The sequence below is a fragment of the Numida meleagris genome, chromosome 17 (assembly GCF_002078875.1).
Source record: "Numida meleagris isolate 19003 breed g44 Domestic line chromosome 17, NumMel1.0, whole genome shotgun sequence".
NCBI classification, from domain to species: domain Eukaryota; kingdom Metazoa; phylum Chordata; class Aves; order Galliformes; family Numididae; genus Numida; species Numida meleagris.
The window spans coordinates 7,111,553-7,134,264 of record NC_034425.1 but is presented as its reverse complement, the minus strand read 5'-3'; the positions used below and the strand labels follow the sequence as shown (position 1 = coordinate 7,134,264).

The following is a 22,712-nucleotide window of genomic DNA, read 5'->3' as shown; positions in this document are numbered from 1 at the left end:
AGCTAATTATAGGGGGGGAAAGCTGCTATAAGTGCAGCTATTGTGCAAACTCATGTAGGTGCTGTTTTATACAAAATTGTGTGTAGTTGAACGCCTTTCTGTGTGGCTGGCAAGTTTCAAATCTAAGCAAGCACGCTCTCGTTGAAAATTGAATTGAACATTTGTCGTTTGCAAAAAAAAAAAACCACTTATTTTTGTGTGAATTCAATGAAATACTTAGTTTTATTTACATCATCTCAAAGCATGCCTTGGTTTGGCCTAGGACGACTAGAGAGGGATGTAGGATGGTGGTTAACCTTTTCCATTTCAATGTGGACAATCATGCAGGTTGCTGGGTTTTCTTTCAAAATGAATGGTGAAGAGGAAACATGGAAAGAACTGGATGCAGAATTTGATCGCTGCGTTGTGGATATGAAGCCTCATGTACTAAAACTGCAGCATAGGTCAGGTAAATACGGTAAAACGTGTGTTTCAAGAAACACTAATAACAATGTTCAACCTTACTGCTAATTATTAGGTGTACGTGTATTGCTTTACCAACCAAACCAGGTGCTTAATATCTGATGTTACAAGGTGTTGTTTTGAGGGAGTTTTATACAACTTAGTTGCTTCCTGGGTCCCTGTGGCTATTATTTGTGTGGACTTGTGTCTTCCTGATAGGTGTTCAATTTTCCCTGATGATACAGAGGGATTATACATGTGTCTGTCTTTTCAGAACGTCAGAGGTGTGCACTGTGGATTAAAAAACTGTGTGAGCCCTCAGGAGAAGGAACAGGAGTAGCGGGAAGGGAGAATCGGAACTTATATGCGAAACTTTTGCTCCACATGCTGAAACGAGGAGTGCTAGAAAGTCCTTTTACTCATAAACCAGAACCAGGAATGCTGAAAACGTTACCTTCATACATGGTGAGTGTAACTTTATTGCTTAAATTTATTCTTGAAAATACCTGAAGGTCCTAGATTTGGCATAAACATGAAAAACAATTTGAATGAATTGAGTGGTGGTGTGTGTGGTTGATTCTGACTTTTATGTTATGTATCTTGTAGCTGATGTTGGAAATATCTTTTGATGCACAAAATCCTTTATGAGAGATCTTTTTCTTCTTCTGAATTCAGCTTCAAAGTCTTATAAAAATAAGTGCTAGGGAGCAGAAAGATGATGTCTGCCTAATATTTTGAAAGGGTGTAATTTTTCTTAAACAGCAGATTGTTCTCTTGCATGGAATATGATGCGCTTAACTGATGTGACTCAGTAGTCTACCTTTCTGGCTTTTGCCATGAACTCCAGCTGTTTAAACTCTGAATGAAAAGATAATGGTATTGCACATAGACACTGTTAAGCTTGTAGTTTGTTTTCTGAAGACCTGAATATAACATGGCATGCATCAGCTTTAATGGTGCGTGACGAGTCAAGTTACCTGTACTGAAGGAGGTAAAGTACAGGAAAACATTTAAACTTGCATGTTGTACTAATTTCCATGTGTAGGGAAGGTAATATTTGCACACCTCATTGACTTCATCTGAAAAATAATTTTTATGCAACAGATATTTGTGCAAGAAATTACATTAATAGCATAAAGAATATATTTATGTAAATATATTCTAGTGTTGACTTTGCATTTATTTTAATTACAGCTAATTTATTTTGATGAACCGAATTCAACAAGAATTCGAAGTAGCAGCCCAGACTACTTACCTGACTGGGTAATGGGAGAGTTAGGAAAAGGTGAATCCAGACATGAGGAATTGTGGACTTTATCTTCTAAAGAAGAATCATCTTTAGCAGCAGCACTTACGTATGAGTAAGACTTTTATGTTTGCTTTATTCAATATTTGATTCATATTTAATGTATGTTTGATCTGGTAAGCTTTGTATGTTTTAATTTGTATATATGGATTTATTACACTTCCTCATGACCTCAAATAGTGTTCATACTTTATGTACAGAAATGTCATGAATAGCTTTCAACTTGATCGCTTTTCTACTTTTCTGTTATTTCATTCCTCCGTTATGTCTACTTCCCTTAGTCCTTTAAGTCTTCTTCCAAGTCTCGTAGTTCTATCCTTTTTGCCTTCCTGTTATGCTTAAATGTTACATATATTTAAAATTTAATATATTTTGATTATGCTGTCTACTACAAATGCATCGGCTTTGGCAGCTAGTGCTCTATGCCTCTACGCTGCATGTTTGCACTTAGGGTAATGAAGTTTCATTATTGCTTGTTTGCAGCTGTACCTCAGAATTCAGAATATCTGTAGCTGCATCTTGTTCTTGCAATCCATAGTGGATTTGCAGGTACCAGAAAGCTTAAACTGCATGTTTATTTCCTATTAGTTGGATATAGAGCTCTTCCTTTTCCATCTGATTAACAAAGTAGCTAAAGGGATGAAATATATCAGGTTATTAAGTCTTAGTTTCCTGTTGGCTTTTTGATGTGTACACTTACGAAAAATGTAAGCCGTTATCATTAGCTATTTATTTTGTAGACACGCTGATGTTCATGCTATCTTTCAAGTTCCTTCTATTGCAATGCCAAGTCTTGCATTTTTAAATGGCTCAGCTGTGATTTATGCAGATGACAGGCTCTCTTACAAGTCACGTCACCTTGATATTGAGTATCTTGAAACTTTTCCTCCTATGTATCCATGAACAGTGTGCAATTGTAACAATCATTTTAAAAGTTGCTCTTAAGAGTGATTCATCTCAGGTTTCCAAGTGCTACGTTGTTAATACTGAGGGGCCTTGTGATATGTCCCTATGGGCACAGGGAGAAATAAAGTTGGAGATCACTGAAATAGCCAGCTGTGTTAGTACTTCTGGCTTCCTGATAAAAAGAAGCATTGGGAAGAGCTGTCTAAATAGACTTAAAACAATTAGGCTTAGCCTTATGGAAACAAGGAATATATTGTGTTTCAGACATTCTCTTTGAGACCTCAACTAAATGTATGAGTAGCAGAAATGCCAAGTCAAGGCCTGAACCAGTAATGGAGCACCTGGTGGGAAGGCAGGGCCAGCCCAGGGGAGCTCAGCTGCATGTGATGCACCTGAGTTACAGGAAGGGCAGGAGCCAGGATCCACCCCTGCCCAGACCTCATTTAAGGGTTGGCAGTGAGGGCAAGGCTATGTTGCTGGAGATCCCTCCTTACCTGAGGCCTTCCAAAGATAAGCAAATATTTTTCCTTTGTTAATTTGTCTACAGCTGCTGCATCTGGGCTTGTCCTCATTTGCTGCAGCCAAAGACTTTGCCACCCTACTATTATTGCTGTACTTTCCATCACATTATAGCATTATATGCATGTTAGTCAATATTGTGGCACACTGAGACTGTGGCATAGACCTGAGCAGATTGGCTTGGTTGCTGAGAGCAGCATGATCTGGGCCTAGTGGTGAAGGAGTTCTGCTGATAAAGTTTTGTTGTTTCTAATACCCTATCTATTGTATTGGTATGTGTATGATGCCATATTTGTGGCAAAAAAAAAAAAAGGGAAAAAAAGAAAGGCACTGAATTGCTCTGAATTCCTTAGTTGTAGTGATGGCTGGGGTATTATTTGAGTAGGTTCTGAGGCTGTGTACTCCTCACTCTGTAACCAGCTTACACGTGTCCCCTCTTGAGGAAGGCTGAGGTACAGGTCCACCTACTCCCTTCCTTGTGTTCTTTACTATTTTTTTTTCTCTCTTTTCTACCTGGACTATAGTAGAATATTGGAAATCTGACCCCCTTTTCCATTCCATACCTTAACACAAGATTTAGTTTGATCTGGCAAAGTTCCCTGAGACGTGGTTGGGATAGTGAAGTTTTATTTTGCTTTTCCTTTTTGATCTTGTGGGACTCCAGCCATATCTATGTCGGTGATTGGATGATTCCCAAGGATCTGGCAAGTCCTCTGGAGGCACGTGTTACCTATTGTATTGCACCAGGAGAAGCAAGTAAATGTGGTGGAATAAGTTATTGGTTCAATGAATTCTAGAAGTGGAATCCACCTGTATAGGCATGGCTCTGCTAATAGAACTCGTACACAGCTCCACTCTCAGTATAAGGAAATTTGGATTTGATGTGTTGGCAATTAGCAATTTTGATACCTTTGTAGATTACATGAATTAATTTTTTATAGCCGTTGAGAAACAGTTAAATGTTTGTCTAACACATGAAGAAACGCTGAAGGGGAATGTCTCAGCTACAATGTTTCTTGGAGATGATTTATTTAATACCTGTTTACGAGTGTCTGTTTTAAGATGCTAACTATAATTGATGTACAGATCAAGTTTTTCTTTGTATTTGCAGATTAGTGCATGCTGTCGGTGCAAGTAAAGACGTAAAGGTATTCACATTTCTGGAATCTGCAGTTTTTAAAGCGAGCCAGCAGATGGCGATCGTGCTACGTTACATTGCTCCCTGCTCTACAACGTGTTAGGAGAGCTGTATCCATAGGCACGCGTTTTATTTAGTGTGATGGAGATTTTGTATTCCATCCATGACTTAATTCTTACAGATAGAATAAAACATTTTCTCAAGGCGAAACAGATATGTCAGTGCTTATGAGTAATTTTTTTGATGTTAGTTTATTCAAGATTCTCTCTTCTAAAAGAGGCAGAATGGAGAAGTTTTGTGCGTAGTTATTTTTATCTTGCGGGGTGCGTGCTGCTGTGTAGGAAGACTTTGGCTTTTCTGTATCAGAAGCTGTTTATCAGGCTAAACACAAATTAGGTAGGCAAGTCTTACATGAAAACTAAGATGTAAGATCAAGCAAGCTGGTGCTAGAAGGATGTATCTTTACTAAAAACTACTCTTTCACATTTCTGAATAATGTACAGTTTGGACAAAAATCTGACCTTCCTGACTGTAGGAAAATTCTATTGTATGTGTATAGCATTACAGATTAGGCCTGAGAAACATTGTTACAGGTGATGTGTGGCTGTGCTGTATCGGGAAGAACCGGTGAGTTGCCCTCATTTTCTTCCTAGTAGGAAATTATTTACAAATCTCCTTTATTAGCAGCAAATTGCTCCCCTCTTCCATGCTAGTTCATGGTTGTGGTTGAAGCAGGAGTCACGGGGCTGGTGTCAGGACTGATAATTCTCCACCTGCATGCTGTGGGAGGAGAAACAGCTGATCTTACATAACATCTTGTGAGTCCTGGAGCCTGACTTGATAGCAGGAGGATAGAAAAGGAAGTGAATGAGCAATGTATGTTTGATATGAGCAAAGTTGCAGGCCACCCTTTGTATTTGTGCAGTCTGGTTTAAGAGTCAAGTAAAGTGGCTTCCTTTTCAAATTAGCAAATACAGAATTAAGAGTATAACTCGACTTTAATCCTTTTTCCAGTTTAAAAAATATTACAGGTAACTCGTTGGTTGGTTTCAATATTTATTAGCCCTTAATCTCACCATAATAGGAGCATGAATTTTGCTTTTTCTTATTTTCAGCAATTTAAACTTTGTTTAATTGTTAGGCAACTTGAATGTTGCTCAGAAAAGTCCACTGATAGAAGTCCAGGCTTACTGGCAGGTAAAGACCTGTCTCCTTTCATTGGAAGATAACTTTGTGAAAAATGAAGTCTTGGTAAGATATGAATGCTTTGGAATGCTGGAAACAGTCTATGTATTATGACATCTCTTCTGGCCTTTTTTTCTTTTTACCTCTAAGACTTATCTAAACTCACCTAATTTACTGCTTTGTAATGGATATTTTGTATCCATGGATGTTGTTGATGTTGGTGTTGCTAGAAGGGAAGGTATGCTTCCAGTTCTTATATTTCCCTGTTCCCTGCTGTTTTGATGAAAGCTGGGGTGGTGTGCTTCTTGGAAAGTTTTCTGTGTATGTCTTCCTAGAAGTGACTCGTTTATATTTTACATACAACAGTTGTCTTTTTCTTCGTAAACACTGAATTCATCTCAGTGTCTTTTGGCGTAACTTACAGTTTAATTTTCTGCCAGATGGAAAGAATGAAGGGTATTTTAATGGTCTGACTTGGTTTTAATGCTATATAGCTAGTCATAGGAAGGTGGATTTACTAACAGGAGTTTTTAATTACCTTAATGCATGTGGATTTGACACTGGAGGATATACCGAAAGATGTCTTGCTACTGTTTTGGACTTTTTGCTTTATCAATCTATCTAATAAACTCAATTTTTTTCTTTGGTTTATTTTGTTCCATGCTGCTGTTCTTTTCTTTCACTGTTCAGTAATTGAGAAAGGTTTGTTGTCCAGGTTTGTGAGTGACAGTTAAGTTCATATATCTCCTATTTTTAATTTACCTCTTGGTCATATGTTTCATGCTAAAAACTTTTCCAAAAAAATCCTTGTCCACTTTTCACTACTGGACAGAATACCTTTTCCTTCTGTACCTGTATTCTGTCTTGTTGAGCTTTCCTTACTGTACCCTGTATAAATACCACTGCAGTCCATGAAACAGAACTGAAGGGAAATGCAACTACTACAGTCATTGATTTATTACTTTAACATGTTGACTCCACCCTGGCCTTTCAAGTCACCGCTTTTCTGTTGAGCTGTGTGTGTAATTCTTGCCCTTGTCTTCAGGTTTGTGTGTTACGTAAAGATGTACCTTGACCTAATAGAACATTTTTTTGGTGCTTCCCAAACTAGTCTCCCCTATGAAGTAGCCAACCAACATCATCATTCCATTTTCATCTCAGAGTTGTCACACTTCATCCTATTGTGTCTCATATGTTTAGGAATAGTAACTTGGTCTACAGAGAGGAGTCCCCCCCTGTAGCAGGGGGTTGGAACTAGATGATCTTAAGGGTCCCTTCCAATCCAAACCATTCTATGGTTCTATGATTTATTTTAAAATCTACTGGGAGATATTGGGTCATATAGTAACTGAGAAATGCAAAGAGCACTTCTTAATATACTATGATATACATGATATTAGTTCTCACTTTAATGTACTATGAATATACAAATGAATTCTTTCTTCTTATTCTTTTTTGTAGTAATAGGGAGAGATTCAAGTACGATGGGAAGCCAACGCTAAGATCACAGTCTATGAGTCCTCTTCTCCGGACTGATGAAGATGACCTAGCAGCACCTCTGTCTGTAAGATGCTTCTCCTTTTTGTAATATAACTTACTGTAGTGTCAATGAATTCTTTTTATATATCCCTGTGGATCTGTTGTTTCTAATTGCATGAGTCATGATCCCTGTGTACAGATGCAGATATTAAGGAAGGAGTGACACAAATGACTAAAGCTCATCAAAACCTGCCCTCTGCAAGTGCATGGGGAAATAATTTCTTGTAGGATGTTCTCAAGTCATCCTAAAGGTTGACCTATGTTTAGTGTAGTGTGCTTAACACTTACTGCACTGTTATCCCCAGGCTTGGAAAATTGTCTGTGTTGACATCATCTTCTTGTACAGTATGCTGCTGGTAACTAAGCTATTTAGATTAAAGGTACCGTGACACAGTTAGGAAGAACTTTGTAGTATTTCCAAATCCAGCAAAAAGCTGTTTTTACACTATGTCTCTGTCAACTCTTCCGATATTTTGTTTCACTTCTTATGCTCCAGGACCACCATCATAAGAAAACCCTTTCTTTGGATGACAGTGACCTTGATGCGCGTCTCAATAGTTGGAATCTTGGGGTAAGAAAACAGAGTGGATTACTTATTTATGGACTTGAAATGAAAGCTCCTTATTAATGCAGTGTACATCTTTGAATTTAGTCAACAAAATTTTGTGCAAGAATCAGTCTTTTAGAAATAAAGTGGTAAAGCTTGGAAGGGCTAATTATGAATACATGTCATCCTAAAAGGAAAATGTTCAAATGTCTTATTTACAAGCAATAATAATCTTATTGTCTTCAGTATAATTACTCATAAGAAAAAATATTATCTGATGGTCAAAACCAAATATCTTATTCCAGTAGAAATGCAGACTGTTTCCAGAAAACTTGATTACTTTGAATTTATGCTAATATGAAGAAGGGTTTGTTGATGTATTATTAATAGGTGACCAAATAATCCTAATTCTTCACACTATTGTCAGCCCAGAGCGATAGGACAGAACTTTAAAAATCTTGGTTGTAACACTGTGTTTTGTATGAATGGCAAAGTTCTCTTCAGCAGAAACATAAATGATAAGAGAGTGTTAACTTTTTCGTGTCCTACTCGGTGTTTCTCCTGCTGTTTTGGTGAATTTTAGCACTCTAAATGTAAATTGCATGCTTGCTTTTCTTCTGGGAGAGAAGAAAGTCTTGACCTTGAGGCAATCCAGGAGCTGCCTGACTGCTTTCTCCAAACTGAGGGTGTAGATTAATGAAAAGATTAGTCTGGGGGTTTGTTATTGCTCCTCAGAGCTCCTTCTATTTTATATAGTAATATAAGATTGATTTGTAGCACTCCTCAGTTTAAAGAAGAATGTATATCCTTCAGGGACTGAAATTTTTTTTTTTTAAAGTGAGGAGAGCTGGTGTTCCAAAAGCTTTTCAAGAGTAGTTAAATTCAGTTCATGAAATTGCTCTTCAGGTGACTGAAACAAAGGTACAGTCACTTGCAGGTTTTGAATATTTGGTTTACACTAGTACCTGGATTACATGATCAGATTGTTATAATACCTTGCACTCTTAAAGCTTCTGTAAGGGGAAACTTGCTTATGGCCATCTTACTGATTGTTCCAGTTGAGGTTGACAAAGAATTCCTGATATCAAGCACTTTGATATCAGTGTTAATCTTCTTGCTTGCTTGTCTCTTTAATTCTATTTGTTTTTTTTTATGTCTTTTTCTAATTGAAATTTCAAGTTGCAATCATGTTGGGTTAATAATGGAGGGTTATTAAACTACAATAATCCTCCACTGATATAGGCAGTCTCTCGGATTACAAATTGGCTACAATGACACACAAATCAGTTGTTTAATTACCAGCAATGAGAAGAGACTTAAACCAGTTGCTAGTGAGAGATTTTGATCACCTGTTAAGACTTGTTGGGAGTTACGACAAAAAGGATTTGAGGTTATAGAAGAGAGGTCTCTAAGTGGTTGGAAATAGAACAGTGTTTCCCTGTGAGGGATCATGGCCTCCAGTGGGTATTTAAAGGGTCAAGGTGTTTGAAGTGAAACTTCATATTTAGAGAAGAATATGTGACTTTTTAAATTATTACTCTTTAATTATTAAATGGCAACACTTCTGCATCAGTAAGGCTGTAAAGATGGGGCTGTTACTGCTTGTAAACATTCCCATTGCCACGGGAGCACCTGGCTATTGTTTAATTGCTAGTTACATCTGCAGGCAGTTTGAGAAACTTGATTGACCTTAGGAGTCAGAGGAGACTTCAGCTTTGGGAAGAGATGGTGCTCACAAAAAAGAGGTGGTGCAGGCGACCCTTAACCCAAAAGAGTGTTTCAGTACTGTTGGAAAGTTAGGAGATGAAATATGCAGAATGGCTTTCAAGTTGAACTGCCTAATATGAAGAATAACTGTTTTTCACAGCGTTTCAAAATTTCCTTGTTTTTGAATTTTACTTGTGTCTCAAGGACTAGGTGGTGAATCAAGTCTGTTGATCTGACAAAGCCTGTGTATTTCCGTACGACTGTCTATGAGGACAGAGCTGATCCCAGGAATTTAGGATTAGTGTACATTGGGCTCCTATTTCTGTGCAGGGGAAGTAATCTGTGCAAATTTACTGTTGAGATGGTGCATAGAATATGACATTACCCTGGCACTGGTTTCTCATGCTGTGACCTGTGGATATTGTGAGGTGGAGGAGAGGTTAAGGGCTCTTTCTGAGGAGTGCACGGAGATGATGTGAGGAAAAACTTGTTACTGTGTGCAAGACTGAGGGTTCTGTTGGGACAAGTATAAAGAAGTAATCTTGTGCTTTCTGTACTAAACAAGTATATCCAAAATACAGTCTGTTTAGCTTTGACCTCTTTGCTATTAGTGGTAATAACCTTTTCTACATAAAAAGTCAAACTCTTACATCACTTTGCTTGCTAGTATTGTTGCTTCTCACGAGTAATAAGATTATTTTTTTTGTTTGCCTTGCAGCATTCCTGATTATCTCTATCAAACATTTTATTGTTCAAGTTCTTTATATTCTAGGCATGATTGGTTAAATGTCTAAGGGAAAAAAAAAAGTTTTGTGATAAATTTGCTTTTCATACACGGAATGCTAATATTAGCTAATTTTAAATACATTATAAAATGTTTTTCTTAGCCCTTATTGACTCTTATCTAAACTGATGTGGGCCTGTGCTTTATGAAGTGTTAATGCCTTGAAGTTGCATTTGCAATGTAGAAGAGAAAACATCTGCTGGTATTGTTGCTTGAAGGGGAAGTTTCAGAGCTGGGAGTTTAGACAAATTCAAGTAATCTTTGGCCATTTTGTTACTTTGAACTTACTTTGTCATTGTCCAGATATTTTAGAATATATTTAAAAATTCCTCAACTATCTTATATATTTTACTAACAGCTGTCAATAAGCTTCTGCATTTTGTTGGAAATTCAGTATACATCAGGAATGAGACATCCCCACATTCCCTTTAATTACGTCTCAAGAAGTAATGAAGTATTGTAAAATATGTGGTGTCAGGGATAGAAGCTTGCTGGATAAGAGAACAACTTGCCTTAGAAATTTTTCTTTTCTTTTTCTTCTAAACTCTTTAGGTTGCAGATAAATGCAATTTTTGTATATTAAAAATTTAACTCACGTTGAGGAGTAACAATGAACCAAACCCCTGCATATTCCCATCTGACCAACCTGTTTTTCCTTTCCTGATGCTTCTGGTACAATTTCGCTTGTCACTGAATTGTAGTAAATCTTAGGTGCAACAAAACCAAGAAATTCATCGCTACATCTTAGGTAGAAAGCATACAGACGTTGCACCCTGAGGAAGTAGCAGAGGGTTTTTAATCAGGGAGAACGTCAATTTTCCTTATTGAAATTCAGCCAGGACAGGAGTTGACTCTTCCGCTTTTTCCAGAAGTGGTGTGAGCTCTTTCGTCCGTAGTACTTGGGCGCTCAGATCTTGTGCAGAAGAATCTATCCTGGGAAATGTTGTGGCATAATAAAGGTTTAAGAGGACCGAGGCCAAAGAAATCCTGTGGTCATTGGTCTGAAATACATTCTCCTTGCTTGGAGGAATTCTATATAACACAGGGTTAAAATAGATGCAAACACAGAATTCTTGGATGGCTGCAGCAGCGGTGCATGATATGTTCTGTGTACTTGGCTCGTGCCTGCCTGTGTCTTTCCAGTCCAGCTCAGCTCAACCATTTCTGTACAAACCATTTTATTATCTTTTGTTTGGTTTCTTAGTCTTTCTGCTTACTGTAAACATATCTACCGTATATGTTATGGTGTTGGAGGGCAGCAACGCTGTAAAAACTTTCCCACAGTGAACTCCAAATGGTGTTGTGACTTCAAAAAAATAAATTCTACTTCCATGCTGACAAACAACCTTCATGCGCTTTAATGTCCTTCCACTAAGACTGCAGAAGCAGCATTAAAGTGAACTTCCCTACAAATTATGATGTTAGATAAGAATGTCCTTACTCAAATTTCCTGAAGCTACTCAGCAGTTATTTCTGTAGGGAACATGCTGGCTGGCTGGGTTTGTTAGATTAAAGTAAGAACTTAGGGCAAGGTTCAGTTTAGTTGTTTACCATTTCAAAATCTTAAGTGTTCTTAACTCTTTCATGTGTGTTTTTCCATCCTTGTTTTGAAAACAATCAAAATTTGTCTTTGAAGAAGCTTACAGGGGGAATGTGCAACAAGCCTGCTGATCCAAATGTTTTTTCCTGCGTGTTAGTATATACAACATACCTTCTGACTCGTTACTGAGCAGTAATAAGATGCCATCGTGTATTATTGAAGATAAATATACCTTGATAAGCATCTTCCAAAGGACAAAATGTGACTTGGTAGAATGAAGCTATAACAAGCCAAGGTAGAATGAAGCCATAACATTACCATCCTTGTTGTGATGATGTTTACTGTGTCAAAAGAGCAGAAGCTTTGGTATAAGTTCCTGGGCTGTGACTGACATAGTCTGTATGCAGCTCTCAGCCTGAGGATGTCCTGTGGCAGGACGCAGTGCTCCTGCTTACTCTTTGTGCACTGTCATTGCTTTTGTGAGAAACCATTTTAATTCAGCATACTTTTCCTATCAATGCTTCACTCATTGCTTTAATTGGTAGCTTTTAAGTCGTATACTTTAAAAACGCATCATTTTGGCTGCTATATGTAATAGAAACTGGAAATGCTGGAGTAAAAAATTATGGCTTGTTTACCTCAAATTCAGTTTTGGATCTTGTTTTTTTATGCTGGATTTCTTCCTTTATCTTTCTCAATTTATGAAAAAAAAAAAAAGTTAACAAATAGTCTACTTTATGGAAAGTGTTTTTTTCCCTCTCAATGGGGAACTGGTTATGTGTAGCCCTCCCAAAACCAAGATTTACTGGTTTATGGGGACTCGAGAACTAGAAGGTGACTGTGCCAGTCCTCACAAATTGAAAAACAGCTTGTTGTCTGAGTGCCCAATAGAATAGGAGAAACAAAAGTCTTTTCTACAAAGAGATTCAAAATGTCATTTTTTATGAAGAAGTGGTATTTACAAATTAGAGTTCAATTCTAGTTCAAATAAAGATGTCTTTCATGATGACATTTATTTGGTTCATACTCCTAAAAAAGCACGATGTGATTTACTGTTCTTCTCATGGCAGTCCTTCAGTTTCATGCATATGTATTTTGGTTTGTCTTTGACCTTTTGCTTATTATTTTTAAATTTGCATGTTTCTCATAAATACAAGCTTTTTTTCTTTTTTGGGCATTCTTTATTGTGATATTCCCTCTTTAATGTGGTAGAATTTTGAGAACAAGAAGTTTTGCAGAAGGCCAGCATGAAAAGAATGAATGTTGAGACATTAAATGTTTACAGATCAGTTTAAGTGGCTATAATCCACAACAAGTAACAAAGTGGGAACATTTAACTTCAAAGCACATATGGCTGCTGTTACAAAATCAAAAAATGCAAGACTTAGGCCATACAAAATATTAGAGACACATTTTCCTTCTCCATTATAAACAAGTAAGATATACCTTAGTAAACAGCTTCATGGTCAGATGAAGTATTTGAATTAATCGTAAATATTTGCAATATATTTTAGCTTTAAAAAAGCAAAGGGTTACTATTCATTTAGCAAGAGAGAGCTTTTGGTAAATCATCATGCCTTTGGAATTTGCTTCCTGCAGCCTTACCTTCTCAAACTGCCACCCGGTATGGATGAAGACTTTCAATATTCAGGACGATCTGCTGCTCTGTTTCTTAGGAGCCAGGTCGGGGCTGACCTTCAGCTTTCTGCAAGCCCTCAGTGCTGGGTGTCTGCGTAGATGTTGGTTTGGCTTGTGGAGGGGATGCAATATGAACTGGAAGCAAAGTGAGCTGAGAGGAAGCGCATAATACTAATTAGAGAATTTTAGATATAAACTAGTATTGCAGGTTCAAATGCGTAGGAGAAAATTCTCCTACATTTTCTATTCTACTGGATTCTGTACGGGTTTATTTCCATCTCTTCCTTGTTTTCTCCGCTGTTATCTATCTTCAGCAGAACTTGTTCTTCATCGTATTCTTCATCGTATTCTTGCTCCTGTATGCCTCTCCTAACTATTCTCATCTAACACATTTCCTTCAGTCGGTGCAGAGAGGATTCCTTTATTCATTAATGTCTACCCATGCTTTTTGGCATAGTTTTAAAGCAAACAAACACAAACCTTTATATGAGAGACTTACGTTTTAGTAAACTCATTGACAAGGAAAACAGGTTACTTAATAAATTACTAACCATCAAAAATATTGTCTAGTACTGTTCAGTGAAACTGAATGTGTATGTTAAAAGTGCTAGTATTTTGAAGAACTTTTGGGTGAAATATGATGACTTTACATTGGATTTCTATGTGCCGTTACCCTTTTAGGAAAGAAAATGAATAATACTGTATCAAATCAAAATTTCAGAGGGATTAAGCCTCCTTTACCACCGATAAGTTCAACACAAAAATTTATTTAATAGTATGGGAGAAAGTGCAAACATCTGATATATTTGCCATGCCTCATAGATCAACTTAATCTTTTTTGTCAAATAAATAGACTAAATTTTGTGGAATATGTATTGTAATCGCATTCCAATTCCAAATCTCACTGCCACATTTCATGAGATTATACCCTTGAAAGTTTCTCCTGAGTATCACACATTCTCTGTGATGTTTGAGTCCCATCGTTTGAGAAAATTAAAAAGATACAGCTCTCTGATAGAGGAATTGGGCTGTGAACAGTGATCTGTGTTCAGTTCTTAAAAATAGTGTGATTGAAAGAGCTGCTTTAGTTGTACGGTACTGGTAATGAATTATTTCCTGATGTTTTGTCTCTATGACTTACATATGTGGATATAGTTTCAACGCACTCGTGTTTTTCAAAAACACGAGATTAAATTCATTGTAATCGGGAATATTCTCCAGCTTTACACTAATTTAAATGACATTTACCCAATAAAGTTTTTTGGTAGAAACTGTGTATTTAGCAAATCCTACAAAGGCTCTTAGTAAACTGTTATCTAATCAATGTTAAAGCCATTGGCACATTTTGAAATTAAGATAAATCATTTAGGATATCAGAACTTCAGTTAAAACTTTCTCCCGGCTTTCCAATATTTGCTGCCAATTTGTCAGATCTTTGATGGAAGGACATTCAACAGGTTTTCTTTAACTTGCTGTTTTCTTGTGTTTTTTGTTTTGTTTTCCTGTCTGTAAGAAATAAGACCTCACTGACATGATTACGTATTCTTTAACTTTGTTTTTCAGCTCGAAAATCCAAGGTATTTACGGGAAAAACCAATGCCGGTGTCTTTGGTAGGTATTTATATTCCCTGATATTTTATAAGGGCAAGAAAACATGCTTAATATTTTTCCTATCTGTTTAGGAACAATTTCTAGTTAGTTATTACTTTGAACTTAGAATCTGTTTTTTCTTGTTCAATAGACGACACCCAAGATTGGCCTAGGAAAAAGCAGCAGTTTCCATGAGGAGCCAGCCCTTTTTCGAATGCAGGAAAAGGAGGTAAGGTGCTATTCAGTTTTTTTAGGATTATAGCTAAATTAGCAAGTTAAGGCACTTGTTTTTTAATTTGGGTGTTCGCGGAGCAGTTTGTTATACCAGAAAAATCTCATGTAAGAGTATTTTCCCTGAAGTGACAGGGCTTTTCATTAAATACTTAATGTATTTCCCAATTACTTAGGGAATAAAAGAGACTTTATGAATACATGGACTAGACTTTTGAAGGAATATTTTGTGTTGAAAAGTGGGACTCTGGGAATTTTCCAGATATACCTTTTCTCAGAGCAATGGATCTAATGATTTATTGACGTAACTTCCTGTATGTCTTTAAAAATCTGCAGGTGTAAACCTGATTTCTATTAAATCCTGCATTATTTCTGTATTTCCCTCACATAGCTCCAGTCCTCTTTTATTCGTTTGTTTTTGTATTGTTTCTTTTGAACAACTATTGTTTTTTGGCAAGAATAACGACAGTGATGTAACATGCCTATGTGAGTCTCTCATGCTCTATTATATTGTTTTGAACTTTTGACATATTTTTGTGGTCATTCCTTTTTTCATAGCTCAAGACCTGATAATAAGTCGTATTTTTCTGATATCTTTGACGTAATCTCATTTCATTTAAAACCAACTATTTAAAATCAATCATGAGCTAGAACTTGAACATACGACATTTAAGACATAGATTCTTCTGAAGTCTTATAGGCATTACATATTACTTGGGAAGTCAGTGAAGAGATGGTCTGGTAGACTAGACTTCAGGAAGTCAAATTCAACATGTACTAGGAGGAAAACAAAGCAAAACAAAAACCCAACCCTCTTTCCATCTTCAAATCCTTCAGCTTCCTTTTTTTAGTCATATGTTCTTGGGAAATCAAATCATGTATGTGCAGGGCACCTGGTATCCCAAGTCCATAGACCTACAGAGGGTTCCAAACGTGTATGAGATGGGAAGGAAGAGGCATCAGCTGCAAACTGTGAAATCATTCCTCCATTACATGCATGGTATGTTGTAAGGGCACCTTTGAATTAGAACTACCCTAAAGCTGATCTCAAGAACACTCTGGAAGACACGGGGGGGGGTTAGATTTGCTTTTTAGATGCTTTTGTTGTTAATGAAGTGATGTATATAAAAGTTTTCTTCAGGTTGGTATCTGGCAATCTAATGTGATGCTTAAATAAGCAGCCTTATACATCAGTTGCATGGTACGTGTGTATTTCACTTTCTCTGCACTGTTCAAATATTCACGGCTCTTTTGCACTGACGCTATTCAACCACCATTGCCTCAGGACGAGGCAAGACGAGGTTTCACAAGATGTGAAAATAGACTCAAAAATAAATAACTTGTAAGCACAATGTTGTTGTTTAAATAATATTTTCAAGTTAAACAAATAGGAACGCATGCCAAGTTGCTACACAAAATACCCGGCGAATGATTTTCTAGTTCTTTGGAAAAATCCTCTAAACCGCACAGTAAAAATCCAGTACTTCTTGCTAATGTTGCTTTACTGTGGGCTAGTTTAAACCGGAAAGGTTACAGAAAATGTTTCACAATCACCATGTGTGTGCTATTAAGTAGAAAATTTAAATGTGTTTTCTTCGTACTTTGTTTGTGAAGCTCAATTAAGAATAAAGCCTCTTCATTTATGGAATATGGTTGTATCAACAGGGGAAAAAAAAGCCATACAAGAGCGTTTGTGAACCTTGAGCTGTTTTCAACCTCTTTGTAGAAGAACAGGAGAACATAAAAATAGGATAACTGTGTTTTTTTGCTTTTAACCCTTAGACCTTTGTTCATAAACCATTCCTGCACCTGTTTTGACTCTGTAATGCTAAGCACATGGCTATTTTTGATGATAACCACATCACAGTTCTATGAAAATGTGATCATCATCAGGCAGTGGTTTTTAGTCATATTTTCCCCAAATACTTCTGACATGGATTACACCATTTGGGAAGCTGCCATTGCTGAACAATCCTGGGTTTAAACAAGGAAGATGCAACAAAACAGAAACATATCAGTTTTCAACACTGCAGCAAAACAGAACAGATTGCATGAGGGGCTTATCTTGATAAATAGGAAAAAGCTTCACTTTGAACCTCAGCTTTGGTCATCCTGAGTGCTACTCAGTATTCACAGAGTGGAGGAGTGGGGAAGAAAAGTCAAGTTCTTATCGTGGCTTTCAGAAAAATAAAGGCAACACCGCTGCTAACATCCAATTTTGAGATTCTTTTGGAATTTAAAAGGAAAAGCAAATTTGATAGTGATTTGTGTTAAGCCTTTCTTAAATAACTAGCTTACCTGAATAATATACCCTTCCAAGAAGTTTTGGTGTCAATTTAGAAAAGCTGCATTTCTTAAATTTTCATTTTTGTCAGTCTTAATTCTTCTTAGGAATTTCCTCACTTTCTTTTAAACTGATGTTCGTAACCTTCACCAGGAGTAAATTAATAATGAGCACTATATACCAATTGCATTATTATTAATAATACTTTATTTCAGTATTTTGTGTTTTACACAACGTTAGTGCTTTGTGCAATAACTGTTATGAAGCTTCATCTGTCTGGGATAACTGAAAACACTGAGTGTTTGCAGTATTCTTGGTGACTTTATCACTTTATCCAGTGATAACGTTTTGGGTATTGGAGTGCAGGCGCTTTCCCAGCATTCTGTATTCTAAAGCAACTTGGCAGAAATGGTCGTGTTTTCATCTGGAGTGGTGTCGTGTAGTGCGACTGAAGGGAGGAGTAACTGTGGGGAAGTCCATGAGTGAATTTTCAAGAGGATATGGAATACCTGCAGGATCATTTCCACCAATTTGCTATGTGGAATGGGGACTGATGAAGAGAGAGTTAGGAGCCCAGTGATGAGGAGGGATGCGCTGAATAGTGGAAGGTGCCTGAGAGTGCAGAGAGTGGGGAAAAGATCTTTCTCCTGGAAATGCATTTTATCTGAGGACTGAATGAAAGATGGAAAGGAAGAACGTTTGTTTTTTTCTTTTCAAGAATAAAGTGTTTAAAATAGAGATTTAGAACTTTTCTCTTTGTAATTTTCATTTGTTTTTCTCCTATTCTTGTGAATAAACACTCCCGTTTGTTGCATGAAAAAACTTTGTTTGAAAAGGTCACCAAGCCATGTATATAGTTTTGCTGCAACAAAAATTCTGGGATTTATTCATGCATATACACTGAGATAAAATCAACATGCTGCAGTCTTTATCTGACTGTGTTCTGAATGTAAGGTGCTGAAAGCAGATGATTTACTGTGCTTTCCACTTATCTGGCAAGATTGTACCTTGAAATTGAGGGAATTGTGTAAGGGCTGTGATGTAGAACATTGGATGTGACGGAAAGAGAAGGCAGGGAAGAAAGTGAGCTGTAGAACTTGGGAGGTATTATCAGTGAATGGAGGTGGAGTTTTAGTAATAAATGGGTAAACACGTGGAAATAAGTATGTGCCACTGTAATTAAAAGGAGATGGGTGAGTTGTGTTGGAATGAATCTAAATGGATCAGATTATAGGAAGTGATTAATTAAGTGCAGTGAGACTGTGACCGTAATGTCAGCAGCAGGTGACATTGTTTTCTCCTTTCAGCAGTTATGTGAAGGGATCAATGGGCATTGTCCTTTTGGTTTTGATTTTTGCCTCTTAATTGCTTTGTTCTTTGCCGAAGTACTTAAATACATGAATGAGATATTTAATGCAAGCCAGGAAAGAAGCAATAAATAAAACTAATATGGAGACAGTATTCTAAAAGAAGAATACTTGTAATTAAATTAAGCTTTTACCAATGTAAAATTAACATTAAATTGCTCTGAGCTACAGCATGGATTTGATCTTTTTTCTTCATTGAAAACATATTTTGTTCACATTTTCCAAGAATGGCAACGGAGTCTATCAGTATTGTTCTCTTTTACATTATAATGAAGCAAAATTGGATGCAAGCTTGTGTGTATGTGTCTGCAGAGATTAAATGTATGCAGTGGATGGATATAGGTATGTAAGGAAATGGAGGCGAGGGAGCTGATAGAGCTGAAGAAGCTGATGTAGGCATGCCCTGGGGCTAGTGATCCTGCTTACACTTTCTAAGCTCGGAAGTATTTACTAGTGATAGGAGGAGAGTGTTGCTGATGTTCTGAACACATATGAATTACAAAAGCACCTATAGGTGGGCCCAAAATGTGAATTTCCCCGTAAACTGGAGCTTCATGGTCAGTTTGGAGCTTCATGTGTTGAAGTCATCGTTTCTTTTGACAACCCTGGAAACCCCTCTCTCAAGAGCTCATCCTGCACCACAGTGTGGTTTGGGGGATGCTCAGAGGCACCGATGGAATTATTGACTTTTCTATGTTTTACCCTAAAAAGCTGTGGATGTTCACACAGGTGGCAGCAGAGCCTTGCTGTGGCTTTGCTATGTAGCAATGATGGTATTAAGAAACCAAACTTCCGATAATGTGGGGAGGGAGGAGATCAGATTTCCCCATGACTTCAGATGCAAAATTTCAGGACCTGGACCTCGGTATTCATTGGGACCTGTCTATTTGGTGGGATCCCTCTAGGGGTGTTCAAGAAACGTGGAGATGTGGCACTGAGGGACATGGTTCGTGGGGATGGGTTGTGGTCAAACTTGGTGATCTTAGTGGTCTTTTCCAACTTTAATGATCTTATGATTCCATGTCAGGACATGGTTTATTGGGCATGGTGGTGGTAGGTCAACAGCTGGACTTGATGATCTTAGGTTCTAGTCTCACTTGTATTAAGTTACCATTCCCCTCCTCTTGTCTCCCTGTGAACTCAGTCACTCTTCTATTCTTAAACTTCTTGCTCTTTTCAAAGTGGTAAAATTTGCTAAGACTTTTAATTCCAATGGATATTCTTGTTAGAATGTAAGAATGCATGTGGCCCATAAGGGGCAAGAAAATCCAAAATTGCAGATAAGACCTAATTGATTTCTTTTTTTACTTTTCCATAACTTTCTCTTGTGATAGCTTGGGTAGGAAAATGCTTTCATTTCCCTTTAAAAATGTTCCAAGCAGTAAGTATCGTGACTTCGAGTATTTCATTCCAGTCTTTTTCTTTATCCACAAACCTGATGTCTGTTTTGAATTCAGCGTTTGATTTATTTTGAGGATTGAGTTGTAAACTGACTCTCACTGCCTAGTTATCATTCTGAGCAGCGATCTGTTAGTTCACATTTAGAAATGCAGCAATCTTGACTTCTGTTAACATGATTCCTGACTGATTAATGTCCTGTTCCTAAGAACATATGCAACTTGTCCATTGTCTTCTGTATGAGGAAATCACATCCTGTCTGCCTTGATAATTCTTCAGAATATAACTTAATAAAACCCAAACCTGATTTTATTGCTATACTGGTGTGAGACATACGGTGTATGTCAGGATGAGGCATGTTTTCATAAACTGACTTGTGATTTATAATTCCCGATACTAATTGGTCCAGTCATGGAGATCTAGATGTACGTGTGTGTGTGTGTATATATTTGTTGTAGTTGGTGAACTATGTCTTTAATTATTGCACATATGTGCTGGAGACATTGAGAAAGATCAAAGAGGTAGGTTAGCAATTCAAACTAGTGTTTTAACCAGTAGAATGTCCAGATGGTTGCCAAGCAGCTGGGAATTAATCTTCTGCTGCATGATTAATCTCTACCTCAAAGTGTCTCTCTTTTTCTTCTTTTTAAGTTGGATTTTCTACATGTATAGGTCCCATTTTTTAAGGCAGAAAATACACTGAGTAGAAAAAGTAGGTACTATGTGCTCTTATTGCCACGTTACAGATGTGAAATAAAAACAGAAGTGCAGTTTTAATGACTCTTAGATCTCGAGTGCAAAAAGTTCAGTAGCTGGTGAACATGAAAAGATAAAGAGTAACACTAGGAAAACAAGTTCTGTTGACTGAGTGTATACAGAATCATTTATTTCACTGGACTCAACACTGGAATTAAATGAACTTTTCAAGTAGTATCTATTTTATTAGACTCAGGTTCTACTTGCTCCCTTTTAAATTGGTGTGACCTCTGCACATTCACAGGGTTTATCAGGATTACTTTTTAATACTGGCAACTGAAGATAATTCATTGCGTTTCTGAGCTCTCTTGTATGTAAGTGCATCTGATAAGTTATTACCACGTATAAGCTCTGACAATCCCTATACATATTTAACTGTTTTGATAATTACTGCACTGTAAGTGGCAGACACAGTTGTTATGTATGGGAGAGGGACAGTTACCACTCCAAATAAAGCCCTTAAGTAATATGATGTGCTGTAGTGCTAATATGCCTGCTATGTTTATTAGCTGGATAACACATCTTGGAGAGTAAAAATACCATTCCAAGTTATTACCGTTGCTGGAACACAAAGCAGTATGCTTTTCTCCCCGTTCCCACCACCCTCAACTTGAAAAATCTGTGAAAAAATTACTGTTCTCTTTTGAAAGAAATTAATGACTTTTACACATCAATACCAACAATCACCCATTCAGCTACTCTTCTGTCTACAGCAAATGTTCGATGTCATTAAAAAGAGTCAGGCATCTTGCTTGATGGGGTAAAGCTGATACGATCTGACCTAGGACAAACTTTTCATTTTTAGTGGCTATGGAAATGGAGTCATGTCCTACTAATTTTTTTTTCAGCAGTTAATATCTAGTTTCTCCTCAAACAGCGCTCTGTTAAAATGTTTGAAGTGGAAGTAGTAGCTGTAGTGCTTCTAGAGAGCGCGGATACAAAGGAGGTTAGAAATGTGGAGAGAAGAATAAATGTTTGTTAGGTCAAACAATGTAGTCCAGATCATAAACATGGGCTTTTGTGGAGGGACCTTTGCATCTGGGCTAAATGCCATGTATATAAAGGCTCTTTTTACATTCTGACTTCTGGCTTGCATGTTTCACATGTTTGCTGCTTTTCTTTCAGTCTGTCGCTGGTTTGCTGAGACTGCATGGATTTTGCAACAGAGACTTCCCAAGACTTTTATTTTTAATCTTAGGCATTATCTTGGATACAAATATTGATGGTGTTTAATGCAGGAATTTGGGGTGGTTGTATATCTGCTGTTCCAAAATGCGGTTATAAATTCATTCATTTTTTGGAAGAGCAGATTTCTATGTTACTCTGAGAAGATGAGTGCAGCACCAGCAGGAAGAAAGCCCAATGTTAATGTGGATCCCAAATGGAAAACCTGCTTTTACTGTGTGTAACGTTCCACTATGAAATCTATTATTTATGACTTGCTTTAACTTCCACATTTTTGTCTTCAAATTCTGATAGTGCCTTGGAGATCAGGTCCAAAAGTATCCTGCTTGCTCCTTGCTGTGAAAAGCGAACTTCTCACCTAAGCACCATTCTTTTTTCCAACAAAACATTTATCCTTATACCTCGTTAATTTGTTTGTAAGGGAGGTTTGGCAACGCTGCAAGCTTGTCTGCAGCCCTTCCTTGTTGGCATAACTGAAACGTTCTCCTGGTTTTGACCTTCCTGGGATTTTGTAGGGAACAGTTATGTACAACATCATCAACATCATCACGCGTGTGGCTCGCGTGTGGCTCGCGTGTGGCTCGCGTGTGGCTCGCGTGTGGCTCGCGTGTGGCTCGCGTGTGGCTCGCGTGTGGCTCGCGTGTGGCTCGC

General features: G+C 37.4%; 1 protein-coding gene across 5 annotated transcripts in view; it reads left to right on the top strand.

The window, feature by feature from the left end:
* CEP112 (centrosomal protein 112) overlaps positions 1-22,712 on the top strand; it is a 149,598-nt gene that overhangs the window by 2,004 nt on the left and 124,882 nt on the right. For all 5 annotated transcript variants that reach the window (XR_002443853.1, XR_002443854.1, XR_002443852.1 and 2 more), the window contains exons 2-8: positions 328-448; positions 716-906; positions 1,636-1,802; positions 6,957-7,059; positions 7,531-7,605; positions 14,814-14,861; positions 14,992-15,069. Coding sequence is in view for 2 of the 5 variants with exons in the window: in XM_021414850.1 (XP_021270525.1) it covers positions 328-448; positions 716-906; positions 1,636-1,802; positions 6,957-7,059; positions 7,531-7,605; positions 14,814-14,861; positions 14,992-15,069 (783 nt within the window). In the remaining 3 variants the exon portion in view is untranslated. The remainder of the gene's footprint in view (positions 1-327; positions 449-715; positions 907-1,635; positions 1,803-6,956; positions 7,060-7,530; positions 7,606-14,813; positions 14,862-14,991; positions 15,070-22,712) is intronic.